At 34.3% G+C, this 22,500-nt stretch overlaps 1 protein-coding gene across 11 annotated transcripts in view; it reads right to left on the bottom strand.

Moving 5' to 3' along the window:
- LOC118443474 (cell adhesion molecule Dscam2) overlaps positions 1–22,500 on the bottom strand; it is a 203,105-nt gene that overhangs the window by 18,783 nt on the left and 161,822 nt on the right. For 10 of the 11 annotated variants that reach the window (XM_035870519.2, XM_035870522.2, XM_085662194.1 and 7 more), the window contains 5 exons: positions 18,821–19,146; positions 10,433–10,682; positions 4,595–4,739; positions 3,601–3,863; positions 1,934–2,095 (listed from right to left, as the gene is read on the bottom strand). In XM_035870519.2, the coding sequence (XP_035726412.2) occupies positions 1,934–2,095; positions 3,601–3,863; positions 4,595–4,739; positions 10,433–10,682; positions 18,821–19,146 (1,146 nt within the window). Of the gene's footprint in view, positions 1–713; positions 996–1,933; positions 2,096–3,600; positions 3,864–4,594; positions 4,740–10,432; positions 10,683–18,820; positions 19,147–22,500 lie in introns of all 11 variants that reach the window. The other variant, XM_035870523.2, reaches the window with a different exon arrangement.

Raw genomic sequence — 22,500 nt, 5'->3', positions numbered from 1 at the left:
TCAATCTTTACGGGATAGGACGTTAAATATTAATAATTACATGGTATGTAACTACTTGTGAAACTATTTTCCTTCAATGTTTTTCTTTTTTCTTTTCTTTTTTTTTCTTTTTGATTTTTTAATGCGAAAAACTTGACCTCATTCGCAGAAACGATATATATATATATATATATATATATATATATATATGTATATATATCTTCTCTAGTTATCGAGAAAGATAAAAAAAAATATATTAAATAAATTCATAAATATTACGATCAAAAACCACGTTGATTTATCGAGAAAACGATTAATTCGAAATATTACCACGTTCAGACAGTGCTATAAAATATATTCGAAAAATATTTCCATCATATATATTCATTTCGATTGGAATATGTTGTATTCCTTGATATATTTATTGTAAGCATGATATATTTAATGTAAAGAAAGATAAAAAAAAGAAAGAAAAAGAAAAAAAAAAAGAAAAGAAAATTAAAAAATATCAATATAATTGAAAAGAAAATGAACGCGTTAAAAATTGAAACAAAGTTCCAAAAACAGATAATATTATTTCGAATAAAAGATGGATCCTTTAATATCATTTTAAGTACGACGTACGATCGGGAACGAGAAAGTAATGGAAAGGGTGGATATGCTTCTACTTTTTTTTCTTTCTTTTTTTTTTTTTTTTTTTTTTGTCCAAAGGGTTTGGTGACGTCGCTGCGTACCATGAACCTTTAGGGATGCCGTGCGAGACGTTTTAGAGGCTTCATTGCTCGCCACGCATGTATAGTTGCCATTATGAGCTGTTGACGCTCTTTGTATCCTCAATGCTAGATCGTAGTCACCAAATTGATGGGTCGTTGCTTCCTTCGACTTGAGTGGCTTTCCATCCTTCAGCCAAGTAATCTTCAAGGGTGAATCGCCTTCGCTGACCACACAGGTCACGTGTACTCGTGAACCTTCTTGGGGATTGGCGGGAAAGCTAAACGGATCGATTTTAGGTGGTACTGCAAATTACACGAATCAACGAAACTTTTTATCAAAGATCTTCCTTAGCCACGAGGCTTACGTCCTGGTCAATTATTCATTAATAATAATTAACATTCCCATTAAAAATTTTTTCATAATACACTTAAAACGTATTATACCTGCGTTTAATCGATTAATTTTATTAATTAAACGACGATTCTGTAAAGAATTTATTATTATTACAATGACTTTATTACAATGAGATAAATCGGGGACGCGATGCTGTCGTTATTTAATGATTTATAAATCGTTCGATTTGTACGATTAAATCTTAAATAAAAGAAGAAAGAAATCTTTGTGATAATATCTATAACGTTTAATTTTCGTTTTGATTAGGCGAAAAGACAAAATGATTTTAGTTTTTCAAATTATCTTGAACGAAGAGAATATGTAAAATTGGATATATTGATTTTAAATTAAAGACCGTACTTAATTGTCAACACGGAGGAACGATCTTTTAGCTTTTCTCTCTTCTCTATCTATCTATATATCTATCTATCTATTTATCTATCTCTAGCTTTGACAGAGAAAAAGAGAGAGAAAGAGAGAGAGAGAGAGAAAACTAAAGTCGTTAAAATAATACGGATCTACTTAGAAAAACACAGGATAATTACGAAGGGAGATGGAAAAAGGCAACGTTTTAAGTGGGTATTAAAACAACGTTTTGTTGAACCTCACAAATCGGACGATTTCTACATTTTCGTTTTTATTAAAAAAAAAAAAAAAAAAAAAAAAAAAAAAAAAAAGATTAGAGAGAATTCTGACAATAAACAAGATAATGGAAAAATTTATTTTATTTAAATTTTTTTTATATTATTTTTTTGCGAGAGACACAGCGTCGCTATTCGATATTATCTCGTAAATTAAATTTGGAACGATTGAAAGAAAGAAAGAAAGATATATAAGAATCGTTTACCTTTAACTTCAATGTGCACTGTTTGCGAATCCGATCGACCTTGTTTGTTCTTTGCTGTGCAAGTGTATGCACCACGATCCGTAGAACTGTCGACTCGATGAAGAACCAATGTCCCATTTGGAGATACCTCTTGCCTACGACTTGTCGGTAGAATTTGTCCGTCTTTAAGAATAAATATTAATTTTGTTAATATTTTTTCTTTCCTTTTTTTTTTTGTACGACTGTTTAATAATTAAAATATCTCTATATTAATAATATATATTATATACACACGTTTTATTATTTATCGATTAGATTTCTATTTAACAGGAACGTAACCAATGAATCTTTAAAAAGCAGAAGATTAACTCTTACTCGTTTCTACTGGATGTTCATAAAGAGACGAGAACTTTTTACAAGTTCAGTTGATTGTTACGAGAAGAAATGGCTAAAGTTCGGTGCTTTTATATAAAAGAGAGAGAGAGAGAGAAAAGTTCGTTTAAAGGTACCAACATCGAAAGCGATGCCAACAAGTCTCATCCTCCTTCTGTATTCTTCATTCTTCACAAAATTTCATTTATCTTCCAAGCCTCCTTAAATTTATGACCGAACCACCCGTGGCCTTATAGTGAACCTTATTTATTCACCCTAAACCTTGCACCATGAAATCGTGCTGTGAGAGTATTTTAAATCTTTCATTTAGTTCATGCCCCGTTTAATTTACCTACGTGGAAATGAATGGAATGCATTTTCATTATGAAGAATCGTGAACGTTATTAAATTTAAGAAGAAGAGAAAAAAAGAAAAGAAAGGGAAAGAAAGAGAATGATTTTATATAATCGAAATTTTTCAAGTTCGAAAGTTTAAGAATAATTCTTTAACAATAAGTGAAATTTCAAACTTTCGATCGATTGATTTTTACTTTCGTCCGAATGAAAAAAGGCAAAGATTTTTTGTTTTTTTTTTCTCTCTTAACGTTTTACATAAATGTATATACGTATCTATATGTACTTTGGAGCTTTTGAGTTTCTAAAGAAAACTTTATCCAAGATCGATATGTTCTCACATAGAGAGAACTTTAACGCCGTTATTGCTTGCAGTATGCTACGTATCTATTTACCTATCTATCTATTTATTTTTCTATGTATATATATATATATCTAACATACTATCTATCTACTACACTCGATTCTCGAGATTTTATTGCAATCGATATGTCGTTCTACATTGAGATCTTTATTTCCGAACAAATACGTTTGATTACTTCGACTTTAATTTTATTATCACTATTTTTCGCATGTATACATATATATATATACACACACACATATATATATATCATTAAATTATTTCTAATAGTTTGATAATTATATTTATAAAAGTGTTAAAAAGTTTTTCGAGCCCCTTTCGAATAGATAACCAGTACATACGATCACGTACGACGGGATAGTCTACGTACAGGGGCTAAACAAAAATTCTGAAGAGATAAAAAATCACGAGTTACATTATTGACACTATACAAAGGAATTTGTTTAAGATTTCACGCGTAAAAATAAAATAAAATAAAATAAATATGTGACTATTTGAAACGTGAAGATAATTACAAGACAATAATTTTTTCAAAATTGTTTAGAACGAATCAAATGGTGCTATTAGAAGAAAATCGTTGTTGCGTTATACGAACGTACCCTTTTCCCACGTGATACTGGCGATTGGAAAACCAGCGACCGGACACTTGATGATCGTGGTCTCACCAGCTACGGCCGCGTAGTTACCCATAGGACGTACGTGCGGCAAGCCATAAATGTTGAGACGAGCGGAGTGATGAGCCTGAGCCACTCGATTTACGGCAGAACATTGATACTCACCGCCATCTTCAACGTGTACCGCGCTTATGTTCACGTGAGATATCACGTCACCGTGTACCGTCACGTATTGTCCTATCATGAACCTGCAAGAGAAGAAAAGAGCAAAAGAAAGAAAAAGGAACGAACGAACGTAAAAAGTAAAAAGAAAAAAAAAAACAAACAAAAAAGAAAGAAAAAAAAACGAAACACATGAATTCGATGAACGATAAGGTGAAAAAAAAAAGGAAGGACAATGTGAACGACGATTGTTAGATGGTACTTAAAATAAAGGGGAAGAGCGGGGCAGTGGTTGATTAATTATTAAAAAAAAAAAAACAAAGAATAAAAAAAATAAAAAAATAAATGGAATGAGAAAGAATATCGGAATGAAGTCTCAAAAAATGTCCATCATACGCGAGCCTTTCTTCATGATAAATATAACGGGACAGGTTTAAAAAGTTTCGTCCGTGGCGGTCGATTGGTAATTTTCCTCTCAATTGGTTCAGAGAATCGAAGCCCGCAGGGTCGTATCCGTTTCCACGGAATCTGCATCCTGAAGGGAAGCACGTCGGCGGTTACTGATTTTCCGCCGATCGTAATATCCCGGGGCGCTTAATGACCGCGAATAATTGTGTATATATAACGTGTTCTCGATAAATTTTTCGTGCAGTAAACGTTATTACCGTTCGACGACGATAAAGAAATTTTTCTTTTTTCCATTATAATTAATATTGGATTTATAACGAAATAATCAATTACTTTTTATGCTTTATGATGAAAAAAAGAAAAAAAAGGAGAAAAGAAGAAGAAGAAGAAGAAGCTCGAAGAAAGTTACCTGTCGTTTTGAGGCAAAGGAAAACCGTCCAAAGTCCAGGAAAAGTGCGGCGTAGGATTTCCCGTGGCAATGCATTTCAAGGAGACAGAGGGACCCGGTTGAATGGTCTGCTCGATGAATTTGTAGAGGAGTTGTGGGGCCGCATCTGCGAAAAGAGAGAGACAGAGAGAGAGAGAGAGAGAGAGAGAGAGAGAGAGAGAGAGAGAGAGAAAGAGAGAGAGAGAGAGATCGTCATTATTCATATCGACGTGTACGATAGAGAGAAGAGAAAAAGAAAAAAGTAAAAGAATATATAAAAATAAATATACAAAACAAAGAGATATTTTTTGATATCTATAAAAAAAAAAAAAGAAAAAAAGAAAAAGAATTAAAGTGACGAAAGCAAAAATAAAAACGATCGGTCTCGTAAATCTTCTTTTAATAAAAATAAAATGAAACGAAATGACGATGTTACGAATTTTAAAGATGACATCTATCTATGATGTTGGGACTTCGTTTAGATTAAAATAATGATGAAAACAGGTCGCATAAATATTAGAGAGAGGAGATTTACCTGAGGCAGGTGCCAAAGGTACGAGGACGATAGGGTATGGAAATGGGTTCTGGATCGCCGCAAGGCGGAGTATTATGCACGCAACATTTACATGACAAGCCCCTGTACGCGGCCAGAACTATCGATCTGTGGTTTGACGCCTGAACCGGAGTGCCGCCTAGTGAATTAACCCCAAATTATAGAGCCGACAATAACCCGAGAGCGAGAGAGAGAGAGAGAGGGGGATCGAGATCGAGAGATTGAGAGAGAGAGAGAGAGAGAGAGAGAGAGCGAAAGAGAGGGAGATCGAGAGAGAGAGAGAGAGAGAACAAGGGTCCTTGTTTGCTTACGGCGTAAATCAAAATGTCCTATTGCTAGTACGGCCACGCCCCTATGGACCAGTTACAGCCTACTATTATAATATAACATATGTTTATCGATTGTACGAACGAAATCGGTCATCATTTCCAAATTATTAATTATTATTATTATCTCGTGAAGAAGAAGAAAATAAAAAAATAAGTCAAGCTCATCATAAGGGTATTTCGATAAAAAGAGATTTTAATGAAGCAAGGAAAAATACAGCCAATCGCTGATACAATTATTTTTGGGGTTTGGTCCCCTTCTACGAATATATGATTTATGCGATTTGCTTCGTAGTTAGAGAGAATCGTTTTATGCGATATCACTGTTTTGGACGCGGCTTAATATTATATGTATATAGTACACTCGTATATATATATATGTATATATATATATATACATACGGAGAGCGCATACGAATGTATCCTATGGATGGATAACAAGGTCGATGCACCGGTCCGTTTAGCCTGTATTTCGATTTACGATTCGATGATTTCGCGGGCTTCGCGAAGCGTTATTTACCGTGCTATTCGATGCACCGTGGGAAAAAGAGCATAGCACGTGATGTAAATAAAACGGGAAGCGTGCCAGAAGCCAAAGGTATGGTCCGTACGCGTCGCTTGATTTATTTTAGCGTTCAAACGAAAGAAAAAAAATTAAAAGGAAGCAGAAGAGAAAAAAAGGGAGACAATCTGAAAGAAAAGAGAGAAGAAATGGCAAACAGAGAGAGAGAGAGAGAGAGAGAGAGAAACGAACGAATGAACGAACGAACGAATGATATTCGTTCAACGATTAATATCCAAATTATTGGGTCTCTGGTTTCGAGAGATTTAAAATATGTAAAATGATATAAACGACGAGGAATGAACGTGATATGAAAGTTTGATGAATAATTATTATTACGTATATACGTGACTGGATTTAGTTAGTTTCGTATTTGATTTTCTTTTGGATAAAACTTTTCATTCATTCATTTATTTATTCATTCATTCTTTTTTTTTTTTTTTTTTTTTAGCTCCTGTGTACATACTGTTCCCGTATTACATGTTTGTACGAACGGATTGCATACATTAAGGGGTTAACAAATTACTAAGTAATCGCATACATCAAAGATGTATAGAGTGATGCTTATCTACAGGCGCTATATTTAAATTTAAATATCATTGACCTAATTAAAAACAAGTAATAATATTTAAAGCGATAAAACAAACGAAGAGAATCGCATTTAAATCGAACATTTTCTTCGACCCAGGATTCACGATCGTTGGAGAACACTCTGGTTCCTTTCACTTCTATTTTTCTACTTTCTCTCTTTTTTTCTTTTTCTTCTTTCTTTTTTTTTCTCTTTTTTCTTGTCCAAGCTAAGAGGATTACTATCCAGTCAATTATTCCAAGTCGTACAAAGCAAAAGTGCTCTCGCAAATGGGATGAGAGAACGCCTTTGGGGACACTTTCGAAGTATAACGGATAAAAATTTCTTAGCGAAGAAACCAGCTTGAGATCCTTTTTGGTTATTCGATAAAAAAAAAAAAAAAAAAAAAAAAATAAAAAAAAAAGAAAAAGAAAGAAAAAAAAACGAAGAAAGAGGAAATAATCGAATGGCGAAAGGGATTGAATGTAGGAACGAAGAAAGAAAGAAAGGAAGAAAGAAAGAAAAAAAGGAACTTTGTCAGGTGATCGATAGAAAAGTGTCATAAGCGTAAAACGTTTTTCTACCGTTTAGGTATCCCTTTAAAAAGTTTTAGAAAAGTTTTCTCAAGTATTGTAGTAACTGGCCCACGTGAAAAGTAAGGAAATGGAAAAGAGAAGGAAACAGAGAGAGAGAGAGAGATAGAGAAATAGAAAAGTGAGAACGTCGTAAGAAATGTTAGCTCGATATCTCAAGCATTTTCTCTCTTTCTCACTACACACAAATACACACTATCATATGTATATAATACATAAGTATGTGAAAAACCATCTTGAACACACACACGCACACACACACATACACACATACACATACATGATTGCCTGTATTCCCAACGTTTTTCAAGTTTCAGACGGTCGAGCGACGAAGGCTATGTACGTTTAAGATAATGGATTACATCACGTTAAAAGTATAGTGGCTACGGCGAAAGGAATATTTCCCTTATTTTTACAATTTTCGCGCCAACTCTTTTTTACACTCTCTACTTTACTAGATATACGTGGGAGCGCGCGCTATTTTGGCTCGTGCTTTTATCAACTTTCCGTCTTATTCCATGCAACAAATACACACATACGTATAGAGATTTCCTCTCTGTATCTCTCTCTCTCTCTCTCTCTCTCTCTTTTTCTTTCTTTATCTCTATATCTCTTTCCTTAGACGGTGACTAAGACAAATGGAATGTATTTATTTCACAGCAGGCCAAGCCAGTGGATTCCTCGTTTCTCCATTATGCATCGTCCTCGTTAAGCGTCCTTTTTTGTTTTCTACCTTCACGAAGGCTTTTCTCCTTCCTCCTCCTTTTCCTCCTCCTCCTCCTCCTCCCACCTCACCCTCCACCATTTTCTTTTCTCATTCTTTCAGTCGCCACCACTACCAACCTTTTTCTTCTTCTTCTTCTTCTACGTCGTCGTCGTCGTCGTCGTCGTCGTCGTCGTCGTCGTCGTCGTCTGGCTCCACTCGTCTTATAACGCGGGAATAAGGAAAATTCAACAAACTAAGACGATAAGATCGAGAACGCCTTCGTAAAAGCAATAAAAGAATTCGGTACCGTCTATTAAACGAGGAGTTTATCCTACAGATATTGTCTGTATATATGCGTATGCGTGTGCGTTTACGTTTGCGTTTAAGTTCTTTAGCGAACGAAGAAAAATAGTCGCGCGAGGGTGAATGTAAAAGAGACGGCGGATGCTTACTCGACGGACGATGAATGAGAGAAAGACAGAGAGAGAGAGACAGAGAGAGAGAGAGACAGAGAGAGAGAGAGAGAGAGACAGAGAAAGGGAGAAAAATACGACGAACAAAAAGAGACTCCGGCGTATTCGAGCACGTACCTTTAATGAGGTGCCTAGAATTCAAAGACAGAAATTTAATACTGAATCTCGCGGACAACCTCGAAATAACGAAGCATTTGTTATGCGCTAGAATTCGATCAGTTCAGTTCGGTTCAGTTCGGTTCTGTTCGGTTTGGTTCGGTTCGATTTAAATTGCGTCTCCGGACAGGAAAATTCTGTGAGAATCGATCGGGATATTTAATTAAAAAGAAAGAGAGAGAGAGAGAGAGAGAGAGAGAGAGAGAGAGAGAAAAGAAGAGGGAAAAAGAAGAAAACATTATATATAGAAGAAAGGAAGAGAGAAATAAATTACAATCTCTGATTTCTTTTTCTTCTTTGCTTTTTTATTATTCTTTTTATTCTTTTTTTTTCATTGTATGTTTTCTTTCTTTTTATCTTCTTTTTTTTTTGTTTTTTTTTCTTTTTTTTTTTATACGCGTTCGATCGATCAATCATTCATCATTACTGTAGATTCAACGTTTCTCTCGTTTTATGAAGCTTCAAAATTATTGCAAAACAGAGAGAGACAGAGAGAGAGAGGGAGAGAGAGGGAGAGAGAGAGAAAGAGAGAGAATATTTTTACCATTAAATATAAATATAGATTTATTAATGTGTATTATCTGCTTATTAATTAATATTAAAATAATTGATTGTAATTATATATATCGGGTAATTGAATATACAAATAGATTGATCCTATCGATATTGATAAATAATTTATCTGATCATATCGTGGAGCATTTATAATTGTATTTTAAAAAATATATGACGAGGTAATATAGGTAAAAAAAAACAAAAAAAAAAAGAAAAAAAAAGAAAAAAAAAGAAAAGAGAGAAGAAAAAAACGGAAGAGAAGAAAAGGAAAAAGGCAAAGAAAAAAAAAAGAACAGATTCTTTCTCTCTTATTCTTGATTTTAAGCAAAGCCTATCTCTTTTTCTCCCTCTCATTTTCTTTTTCTTTCTTTTTTTTTTAAGACGACGATGAAGATAACGGAGGAAAAGAAGAAGAAGAAGAAGAAGAAGAAGAAGAAGAAGAAGAAGGACAAGAAGAAAGGGAAAAGGTGAGACAAAAGTTTCGTAATAGAGTCTTCCCGTTGTTGGTTAATAGTGAACCCAAGCGATAGCCTCGATTTACCCTTATTATTTCTACAAAGAACTTTCATAAAACTTGCCAAAGTTGCGCCCTGGGTTACGAGCACCCGCTTATGCACGCTAATCCGTCTTACTCGCTTGAGGTTGGCCTCAGCAATCCTCCTCCTCCTCCTCTTCCTCTTTCTCTTTCTCTTCCACCTATTTCCTACCAGTCCTCTCTCTCTTTCTCTCTCTTTCTCTCTCTCTCTCTCTCTCTTTCTCTCTGTCTCTCACTCTCTTTATCTCTTCCTCTACTTTCATGAACGTTATGTCTGTAATGGCTTTACTTTAAAGCTCCTCCAAAAATAATATCCGTGCACGCGGCCCAACGTTTTTCACTGTCTCGCGATATCTCAGAAAGGATAATCGGCCGTTCTCCGGGTTCACCGAGAAAATAAGATATTTCTAGCATATAAATCAACACGATGTTTAACTCCCTTCCACCCCCTCTATCTCTTCGATTCATCAAACACACCAAATATTACCTATCTCTTCTCCATCAAATTCTTTTGTGTTTCATGTTAACATTTACGATAAATTTCTTTTTCTTTTTTTTTTTTTCCCTTCTTTCGGTGCATCGTCAAAAGAAATAATTCGACGATCGAAACAACTTAACTCTCATTGTAGACATGCGAGATAAATTAATGTCACATGAGAAAGTGTTTGTTAAAAAAAAAAAAAAAAAAAAAAAATGTTTAAATGAATTATCATTGACAATATGAAAGAAATTTTTCTCTTTTTTCTTTTCTTTCCTTTTTTTTTTCTTTTTTTTTTTCATTTCGTAAACTTACCACCCAAACGTAATTCCGCAGTAGCCTGTACCATTTCGTAATCATTCTTTGCGAAGCATTGATACATTCCCTTGTCGTCCCTGACAATTGAGGATATATGTAAGGTCGAGCCACCATTCTCAGTGATTTTCGTTCTACCGGATGAGCCTTCCCTCACAGGAAGTCCGTCCTTTGCCCAAGAAATTACCGGAAGCGGTCGACCGGTTACGGAACACTGAAATTCCGCATCCTTTCCGAGATCAACGGTGACCTGCAACAGATAGCAAGAGTGAAGAAAGGGAGAATAATAATTTACCGTTGGATTATACGAGTTTAGAAAATAAAACAATATCTCTATCTCTCTATCTTCCTATCCCTTTATCACTTTCTCTCTCTCTCCTTTTCTCTTTCTTTCTCTCTCTCTCTCTCTCTCTCTCTCTCTCTCTCTCTCTTTGTCTCTCTTTTTCGTTAATAAAATTGTTTCACAATATTGATCTCTTTTTCTCTGTTTGCTAGAAAAAGGTTGGCTAATGAAAAACGATCGAGAGAGAAAGAGAAGAGAGAGAGAGAGAGAGAGAGAGAGAGAGAGAGAGAGAGAGAACAGAAACGCATTGAGCGCTTTACAGACAAGCCGTTAATATCTCGAAACAACAATAACAATGGCAATAGCAGTGAGCCCAATGTAAAGAGTAAAAGGATAGGACTACCAAGATAGAATGAGAAAGGAGATAGAAACTCATAGAGAGGGAAAGAAAGAGAGAGAGAGAGAAAGAGCAGAATGGTAACTGTTCGACTATATTCGACGTTTGACTACTGGCCTGGAAGGGCTAGTTGGAAAAAAGTTCGGATATAATCCGACAGCCAGGACCATTTCCACGTAAAGCAGGAATGCCCAGAAAACGTGGAATAAAGGGTAATTTTTTTTCTTTTTTTTTTCTTTTTTTTTTTTTCAGTGTACTACGGTATATCTTTTATAGCGTGCTTATAATTGGCTGATATGTTCTGCGGAATGAAATGCTATTTGTTCGTTTCTATTTGACATTTCGTGTTCAATAAAAAATATATTGATATAAATAAGTTAATAAAAATATAAATAAAAGTAAAAATTACAAAATAAAAGAGAGTATATATATATATACATATACATATATATACAAATATATATAGATATAGATATATATATAGACAGAGAGAGAGAGAGAGAGAGAGAGAGAGAGAGAGAGAGAGAGAGAGAAAGAAATATAAATAAATAAATTGATGCACGGTTAACATGGTTATATGCTTTGATCATTCCAATGGCATTTCCATATATCGATCTTGAACAGATTAATCGGATCCTCTTCCACCGTATGGCAGCCCTTTGATCCGTAAATCGGTTTTGTGCATTATTAAGGAGCACCGTTTGTCTCCTCAGTGCATAGAGAGAAGCATTACGAAGGCCGATAAAGGAGATGGAGAGAGTATATGTTGAATCTTGTTGCACCTGCTCGCATATATATATATATATATACACACACGAATACTATATTTACACACATATGCGTCTTCTTGGAATAGTATGATCATTTGGTTACGTGGTTAGTCGTATTACGATTCGAGAGGATACTTCTCTGTAATCGTGGATGAGAGTAGTTTCTCTCTCTCTCTCTCCCTCTATTTAACTCGAGAAATGTTTCGAAATAGAGATAGAGATACAGATAGATAGATAGAGAGAGAGAGAGAGAGAGATAGTGCTTGAAAATGTTTCAATCATGATCATCGAGTAAATTAATCGGGAAAGTGTATTAAATAATTACGAGGAATATTTTTTCTTTTTTCTCAACATTTATCGAACTTGTCAAAGAATTTAATGTCCAATGAAAAAAGGAAAAGGGAAAAGACAAGAAGAAAAATTACATATCGATCTATGATCGAAGAATTTTCAACTTTGAAATTTTTCGAGAAAATTTTCAAGAGTTCGAGAAGTAAACGGACTTAACTACATTCAACGACGAGAAAGCGGGATAAACAGATGAACTTATTGGAAGGGGGATGGGAATGTTGGTCCCCTTAAAATTCGAATATTTTGTGAAAGATGGGTCGATTTGCATCGGATACGATTACAATCGGGCTACTCCGAGAGCTTTTGCCTTACGTGCAAAGATAAGAAGAAAGAAAGAAAGAAAGAAAGAAAGAAAAAAGTGGATAGCGTAGGAAATGAAACGAGATATAGAAAGAGAGAGAGAAAGAGAGAGAAGAGGTGAGGAGGAAGGGGTGAAAAAAAATATTCCACCGAGTCCTTCTGGAGTCGAACGCTTTCCATTAAATATTGTTAAGAGGATTGTACCTTCCTCCATACCTTTGTTCTGTGATTCTACAGGAAAGTTTCTTTTTAAATTCTGTGGGTAATACTGGGTTCGAATATTCTTTGATAGGAACCTTCGATGGAAAATATCAAATGACTGAGATAGTCTTTTTAAATAGGGTGGAATTTATAAGAAGAAAAGAAGAAAAGAAGAAAAAAGAAAACGAAAAAGAATGAAAGAAAGAAAAAAACAAATAAAGAAAAGAAAAGAAAAAGCGAGAAACGTAGGGTTGCCTTCATCTTTTGTCGATTTTTAGCCTTGTGATTTTCTCTCTCTCTCTCTCTCTCTCTCTCTCTCTCTTTCTCTCTTTCTCTCTTTATTTCTATCTCTTCCTTTATGGACATTCTCGTTACATGAAATATTACATAGTATCATCGTAACGAGATGCAATGTAATGTACGTAACGTTTACGTCGATAATGCAAAGTCATTGCATATGCGTATTTGGATTCTCTTTTCGAAAAGCATTATATGCTTGCTTTAAAATTCAACGAGAGAAGATGCAACATCGTATTTCTATAATGATTAATAGAAAGAGATGAATAAAAGGAAAAAAAAAAGAAATAAAAAAAAAATAAAAAAAAAAATTGTCCTCTTGAAAAAGTACACCCTGTATATATAGTAACCATGGACAAATTATTTCGTTCTTGTTACGAAAGAATCTACCTTAAAACAATTCAATCTAAATTGAATTAGTCGAATATTCGTCGTAATGAAATTTCGAGTGTAATATCTTTCAAAAAATACACCCGGTATGTATGATATTCACGAACATAGTATTTCGCATTGCTTCTACTAGGATAATAATATAGTTAAAATATTTCGTTGGATTGAATTAGTCGAATATTTGTTCTATTAAGAATGCAAGAGTAATACTTTTTAAAAAATACACCCGGTATATAGTACACGGTAAAAAACAATGTTTATAATATTTATGTCGCTTTAAATTAATATATTCGCTTTGAAACGAGACAAGCCAGTCGAGTTTCATTAAGTTTTCACACAAATTTACATTATTTTTTTGTGAATTGTTTATAACAAAAAGCATTGCAAAAGTAACTATAATTTATTCTTACGCACGTAGATTTTGTATTTTAATTTATAAAAAAAAAGAAAAAATTAATATGCGATTTTATTTTAATTTTATTGAAAAAAAAAAGAAAAAAAAAAAAAAAAAAAAAAAATCGGTTTGAAAAAGGCCCCCCTATAGATATAGGCGCTGACACACTAACCTACTGACCTACTTATTTTAGTCTGAAAACAGGTGACCACTTCCATATATGGAGATACGCTGACCTATATTTTTTTTTCGTAGAAAATCACGTGACCACTTCCATATATGGAGAGACGTTGACCTACATTTTTCTCGCGGAAAATCACGTGACCACTTCCATATATGGTAAAACGTTGACCCACATATTTTTCCTAGAAAATCACGTGACCACTTCCATATATGGTAAGACGTTGACCCATATATTTTTCCTAGAAAATCACGTGACCACTTCCATATAAGGAAAGACGTTGACCTATATAAATTCCAAGAAATCGTACGTTACTAGTTGATTCATATATTCGGCCATTGATGAAACTTAAAAGAGCCGAAGGTACGTTTACATAGAGGATATTTAAGAGCGAATATATTTGGAAGTAGAGATCGTAGAAAGTCGAAAGAGAGAGCGTTTTAAAGGTAAGGATTTTCTCTAGATGATGGCATGAATGACAAATTCTTAGCTATCCTAAGGGATGAAATATTTTAAGAGAAACTTCGTCGACGACTTAACTTTTGCATTTATCGTCAAAAAAAAAAAAAAAAAAAAAAAATGTAATCCATATCGGCATCGTTGCTCGATCAAGATTCATGACATCAGAATAATGTTACCACAGACGCGAATATTCTTATCGAGTATTCTATCCCTGAAACTTTAACCCCTTTTATATTTACACCACCGCTACTGCTACTACTACTATTACTACTACTACTACTTTTACCACTACCACTATACTTTCCTTGTCTTTAAGTATTCCGGTTATATCGCGAAGGTGAAGCTCTCGGCATCGAATTTTCAAATATTCACCATACCTTCGGAATCTGTTTGCTCCCTTCGAAAGACACAACCGTGAGGAGGTTGCCCCCTTATGTTTACAAAATCAACCCAGACGTTTACTTGTTGTGCAAGACAGCGACACTCTAACCTATGTTTTACGTATATAGAAAACCGATACATGATAACGAGATGAAATCAAACAGAGACCTTTGCGAACGTGAGCATTTTTCTTTTACGATGGTCGTAACATTTCTGACGAATAAATAAACCAATTGTTAGATATAATAATTCGTTAAATAATTCCTGTCAATTTGGCAGATATTCGAAGAGTTTAAATGAAAAAAAAAAAAAAAAAAAAAAAAAATTAATAAAAATAGTTAACACTTCTTCTTTTTTCCCTCATTTCTCGTTTCTTCCATTTATATATCCATTAAGTCCAATATCCTTAACATTTTTACTTTTCTCCGTTGAAGTAATAAAATTTTACTCGACATTTAATATCAGTTTCTATTGCTAATTATAATTTCTTCAATAACGACGAAATAAGAAATTTTAATTTTCAATATTTTCTCGAGAATTTGTTTTGCTCTTGTACGATAAAGATCGAATAAAATCATTTACTATATACATACATATATATATATATATCATCGCGTATCAGACGAATTTTATCGCGTTCTCTCGAATGACTGGTGCAATTCCTTCGATAAAGTTCGAATTGGAGTTTGACGCATTAATGGAACGAAATTGCGGTGGCGGATGGCAGTCAATATATGAGAGAATCCGAGCGTTATAAGCGTTTCCTTGCTGATGACTGCAAAAGTTATGCGAAAGGCTTCCGGTGAATGAATGCTATTTCATTCCCTCCTTTCCTCTTTCTCCACTCTTTCGCTTGCTCCATTTACCAATACCTATTTCAAATGTTCTCACTCTTTTCCTCTCTCTCTCTCTCTCTCTCTCTCTCTCTCTCTCTTTCTCTCTCTCTTTCTCTTTCTTTCTTTTATATCCAGGAGGCTGTCCTCACCAGATGGAAGAATACCAAGCGTTTTCTCGCGTTCGTTGGACAGCGACACTTCTCTTCCAACATTTTCTAGTCAACTCTCGATCGACCAACCTTCTCATTCGTTCGTTCGTTCGTTCGTTCGTTCATTCGTTCATTCGTTCTTTTGTTGGCCAGCTTCTTCTCGAGATATACACGCCTACCTTCAACCTTTCCAAGAGATTTAAGTAGGTACGAAGATTTGTTTCATCGATCCACCTAAAGGTACATAAAAGAAAAAGAGAGGATGGAAATAAAAAAAAAAAAAAAAAATGATGAGGAAAGAAAAGAGGACAATGCCTTGTCATCGGTTCTACAATTCTTACATCCTTATTGAATTCTAGATTTATTAATGAACGAAAAAACGAACGAACGAACGAACGATCTTTAAAGATTCGACATTGTCCTAAATAAAAAAAATCCCGTATTGCCCTCGATGTTTTTCGGTATATCTCACGTTTTAAAGGTCGATGAATTTACAAACATACAAAATATTATAATAAATTGAATGAATTTAATGAGAAAAAAAAATTTATATAAATAATTGGGAAATATTGTTACTTCATATTTTGTTTTTAATTAATAGATCATATTTCGCGAAGAAAAAAATATATGTTATTTTTCTTTTTATTGTATTCATTTCTATATCGTAAAGAATTGTTTGACCGTTTTGCGAACAATATGAATAATAACAATGATAATAATAATAATAATAATAATAATAATAATAATAACAATAACAATAATAATAATAGTAGTAATTAATGCCTCGGTGTTAATAAATATGTTATTATTTCGAGAGATATTATCTCGTTCGGAAAGAATTCGAACTTGGTAACGTTTCAATTTAAATCCGATCGAAATTCATTTGGATCAGAGGATTTGTTATTAATCGTGTCCATTTTACTCTACTCAAATCATTATTTTTCCTTCTCCTTTCGATTGGATGTATTTTTGAAAAATATTCTAATAAATTGTGATATAAAATTACAAAGAATATCCGATTACGAGCAATCTAATTCGATCGTTTCGATATATCTAAATTTCGTGCGAGAATAGAGATAGTTTCGAACGTACGATATATTTAACACGATGTATTATTAAATATGCCTGTAGGACGTTAATAATAATTATAACATAACAATAATAACAACGACGCGACAATGTACGTTTACCAATAACTCGTTTCTATCATTTTCAGAAGATTTGTTATAACATTGAACATGGTCTCTCTCTCTCTCTCTCTCTCTCTCTTTCTCTTTACGTTGGACCTCATCGTTCTACAACGAGAGATCGATTTACAAAGCCATTTTGCTGCATAGCTACGTGCACGGTTAACCCGTTACGGGATGAGTAACTTAATTAAGGTATGCCTGGTAACGCAGTGGCGTCAGCATTATGAAAACGTGCGTTCTCGTTGATCGTTGAAAATTTCGTTTAGAATCGTTCCACGTAGCTCTAGTTAAAAAAAACTAAATTTAGATGATATAAAATATATTGGAACAAAATAAACGTTAAAAATTTATATTTATATTTATTTGTTTAGTATTTTTGTTAAATTCTCTTTTTCTTTTTCGTTTATTCCCTTTTTTCTCTTCTATGAATTTCATTATGATATTATGAAAATAATGAAACACCATGAAATATTTAATATATTTTATGATCTTAAGTGCATTTCCAGCTTAATAAAAATAATCGATCGGAAGGAAAAAAACAAGAGTAGTAATAGTAGTAGTAGTAGTAGTAGTAGTAGTAATAGTAGTAGTAGTAGTAATAGTAGTAATAGTAGTAATAGTAATAGTAATAGTAGTAGTAGTAGTAGTATTCTATTTTCTTTTTAAGCGAAACCCTCTTTCGACGATGCTTTTGCGAATAATAAAATAATAAAATAATACAATAATAAACACTAAGATCGAACTACGTTGGATACGTATTTCTCTCATCTTTTTTCTTTTTTCTTTTTCTATTATGATCTCGTATGCATTCGGGAAATAAATGAAATAAACGAATGCAAAGAATAAGATGGATAGATCAGTCGTAATCTTAAGACAGATAATCCACCAACGAGGCGGGATGGAAGAGAGGAGAGAACAAGGTAGGAGAGGTTGCATAAGAAAAGCTTCGAAGACAAGGTTTCTCAAGATGTTCGTTACACGCTCGAAGTATTTGGATCGGTCTTCGAGGTTTCCTCAAGGCTGTCGTTATCCCTTGACGATATTTAGCCGGTTGCGATCCTCGATTATCCTCGTCGGCTAGAATTAGTCGACGTTAGCCGAGCAGTCGAGCCGAATTTATTCGGCTGAGCTGCACGTTACCTTCGTATAACGTCGAATTCCCTTCTCTCTCTCTCTCTCTCTCTCTCTCTCTCTCGTTAGCGAGAGAGAACATCCGAGCGAGGACGTCTCGACGGTTTAACAAAGTCGAAGTGCAACGAACCATGGCACCTTGCATCGCGCTTCAAACTCGCTTGTTCCCTTCCCGATGAACACGACTTCAAGCTTTCTACGTGAGAGAGAAAGAGAGAGAGAGAGGAGAGAGATGAAAAGGGAGAGAGATGAAAAGGGAGAGAGATGAAGAGAAAGAACAGTGATCATCGAAGATAATGTTATTTCATTTTCTTGTCGTCTCTCTAAAAAGACGACAAAAATTAATAATAAATTCGTGCTTCCTAATAAGTTCCTCTCGTTGAGTAATTAATTAATAAATGAATTAATATTATTTTTCTTTGTTTCTCGATATTACGTTCGATGAAAAATTATCAGTCGAAAAATTTTTATCAAAACTGTTGTAAGGATATATTTCGTTCGAAGGATATATTCAAGGAAAAAAAAAAAAAAAAAAAAAAAAGAAAAAAGAAAAGAAAAAACGTTCCAAGATAATTAATTTAATTACTTAACGAGTATAAATATTCTTTCGATCATTCCTTTTCTGATCAACGATATAAAATACATATTTATGAAGTATTAGGATTTAATACTAACCTGTTGAGGAGTGAGATGTATCGAGATGCTACTGATGATGGAGACCTCAAGCTCGACTCTCTCCGAGCCAGCGGTATTATTCGCATGACAGACGTATCGGCCAGCGTCCTCGGGTCTCGCGGCTTGAAGAATTAACACCCCAGCCCTAGCATGAATTCTCTCCGAGTTGAAGATCATTGCCGTGCCAGAGACGGACTCTCGAAACCATAGATACGTTGGTGGTGGTATTCCTTGAGAGATGCAGGATAATACGATAGTTTCACCCGTACGAATTGGCGCTGGACTGACACGTTCGTTGAATCTCGGTGGTACTGGATTTCTATGTTCTAAATTCAACATACATTTTTATCTATTATATATATTCATATATCTATATTACAATATAATATAATATTGAAGATAAATTTTATATACATATATGTATGAATATATTTCAATCCGAGAACGTTTAACATTTTAATGTCTATCATATATGCAATAATTTAATATTAAAATAGAATTAATTATATTATTAATATGAATATATTTGAATATGACAATGTTTATATATATATATATATATATATATATATATATATATACACAGATAGATTATCGAACAATTAATTAGATATTCCATATAAATATATATACATATATATATGTATGTGTAACGTAATATTAGTAACTATATTTAAAAAAAAAAAAAAAGAAAAGGGAAAATGTTGCTCGAATAGAAATGAAATAAATAAGAAATAAATATTTCATATTTTTATTATTTAATTACGAAAGAATAAATCTTCTTTGCATTAAACGTTAATATAAATCTATTATATTATATTTAATACATGATATAAAAAATTCAATTGTCGAAAAGTCGAGCTAGTAGGTACTTCATTTCCGCATATCTTTTTTCTTTTTTTTTATCGACCAAGTATCCGGGATGAGAACTCATAAGATATATCTCCAATCCGATATATATATATATATATATATCGGATTTCCCGGAAGTCGTTAAGGAACGAATCCCGATGGACTCGTTTGGTTGGGCAAGGATTACGTGTTTAATTTTAAATGTCGGTAAACGCGGAAGCGGATCTTACTTCTTTCGCAATATATATATATATATATATATATATATATATATATATATATTTATATATTCTATCTACTATGCTATCGGTATAGAAAATATTTCAAAAAGATCGACAGTTCCTCGTGATTGACCTATAACGACCCGCATATTTTTCTCATTCATAAATAAAATAATACACGTAGGTAGAATAGCTACGTAAAATATTATTTCAAGCGTTTTAAACGAAACAAATGTATTATCTCTTTTTGTTTAATATTTATTACTGTTAGATATATTTATACACACACACACACACACACACACACACACATATATATATATATATGGAAGCAAACTAAAAATATTATATTGTATGTAGAAAAAAAAATAAAACAGTAAAAAGAATTGTTGCGTTGTCCCTTTTGTAACACATTAAATGGGCACGTTTTGCAGAAAAGTCAACGAACCATAGAATAATAACGATGAGTAGAATACGATACGACCAATTCTCATGGTATTATTTTCGCAATATCGTTGATAGCGTTGCGACGCTCGTAGATCGATATCAAAGTAGAGTAGAACGTTCAATTTCAATCGTTATTCCGCCCTATGGCGCCCGGACGATAATATAATAATCCGATATTAAAGTGCTCAAGGCTCGTTTGTTACGTACAATGGGTGGTAAACTCGATGTACGGTAGAGCCAAACGTTCCTCGTTTCCTTTATCAATTATAATTTCATTAGTAAAGCTGAGGTCACTGAGGGAGGTTTGGAGGGGCGCGGATAGTCGAATGAAGGAGGATCGTCGATGATGATCCTTGTTGCACGATCACTGTTTTATGATAATTTTCCTTATTCGTAAAGGAGGAAACGCATGGGAAAAAAAAAAGAAAAGAAAGAAAAAAGTAATAAAAAGAAATGAATTTAATTTCGAAAAAAAAAAAAAAAAAGAAAAAATAGTAAAAAAACGTTCGGAAGAAATTAAATCCCGAATAAATTATCGTTGACGTTAAGTATTACAATTAAAAATTGAGAATTAATTTCTCAGAGAAAAGACAAATTGAATCGAATAAAAATAATCGCAATGAAGAACGATCTATAACGAATTTAATAAATTTATGAATAATTTTTATTGTTCTCTTTTCTTTTGTATTTTTTTTTCTTTTCCTTTTTTGTTCTTTTTTTTTTTTCTTTTTTTTATTGTTACCAACGAGAAATCTTTCATGGAGGGAGAATGGAGCAGAGCGGAACGGTGTCGCACGAACGACGATTAAACTTCAACCGGTCGTGGAGGGTTATCCGCGCCGCGGTCGGAAACGCGACGGAACGCGTAAAGCTTTTTACGAGGGCGCTATTTTATAATGGCTTCGCTTTGTCTGGACCGCGTTATTATTGTAATTTAAGCTGATGGCGTATTGATCGGCCTGTACCTCGTTCTCTCTCTCTCTCTCTCTCTTTCTCTCTCTCTCTGTCTCTCTCTCTCTCTCTTTGTCTCTCTCTCTCTCTTTGTCTCTGTCTCTCCCACCTCTTCGCAAGCATGTACGCGCGCACGTAGAAACATTCTCTCTCTCTCTCTCTCTCTCACTCCCTCATACTCGCAATATTCCAGTTTGCCATATTCCACCAGCAACAGCAGCAGCAGCAGCAGCAGCAGCAGTAGCAGTAGCAGCAGCAGCAGCAACGCCCCGAATGCTGCCTTCTCTGCTCATAGCCAGCACGTTGCAAACTTTTCACGGCGTTTGCTTTCGATTTATGCATCTACTCCCACCTCTCCCCCTCCTCCTCCTCCTCCTCCTCCAATTTCATCCCCTCCTCCATTCTCCTCCTCCTCCTCCTCCTCCTATTTCTCTTCAGAATATCTCCGTCCGGTTTTCATCCCTAAACGTCGAATCTGCCGGCGGTTTATCGAATTAATTCCTCGATACCGACTGGTGATGCTGATGCTGGTGCTGGTGCTGGTACTGGTGCTGATACTGATGCTGGTACTGAAGCTGGTGCTGGTATTGGTGCTGGTACTGGTGCCGGTACTGTGGCGATCGGTACGAACTCGAAAGAGGATTTACGACGCTTGGAAAGCGTATCGAAGCTAGTCCGTCCTCCCGATTGTGTTCCATCTCTCTCTCTCTCTCTCTCTTTCCATCGATTTCTCTCTCTATCTCTCAATCTCTCTCTCTCTCTTTTTCTCTCGTCTATCCATCCATCCGTCCGTTCATCCATCCGTTCATCTATCTATCTATCTTTTTTCCTCTCCCTCTCAATCGATGTATCGACAGGTTCGATCGGTCCGAAAAGCCAAAATTAACGCAACGTCACGTGATGTTCATTTCCTAAGCATCGATCTCGTATCTACGAACGTTCGATTTAAATTCATCGTTTATGCGGCTGAGGTCAGAGAGATTTGCCGTACAAGTATAGGTATATCTATCTACTCGTTTTAAAAAAGAAAAAAAAAAAAAAAAGAAGAAGAAAAAACAACAGAAAGAAAAACAAGAATTGTATCTCTCGTTAATGCCTTTTGCTTTTTTTTTTATCCCCCCTTGCTTTTTCCCTACTTTTTTATTTTTTTTTTCCCTTTTTCAAATAAGGGATATAGACGTAGTTACGCGTGGACGAAAAATTGATGTA

The sequence above is a fragment of the Vespa mandarinia genome, chromosome 17 (genome assembly GCF_050613455.1).
Source record: "Vespa mandarinia isolate Hongniang chromosome 17, ASM5061345v1, whole genome shotgun sequence".
Classification (NCBI taxonomy): domain Eukaryota; kingdom Metazoa; phylum Arthropoda; class Insecta; order Hymenoptera; family Vespidae; genus Vespa; species Vespa mandarinia.
Note: the sequence above shows the minus strand (reverse complement) of the source record. Positions and strands in the feature narration are given on the sequence as shown.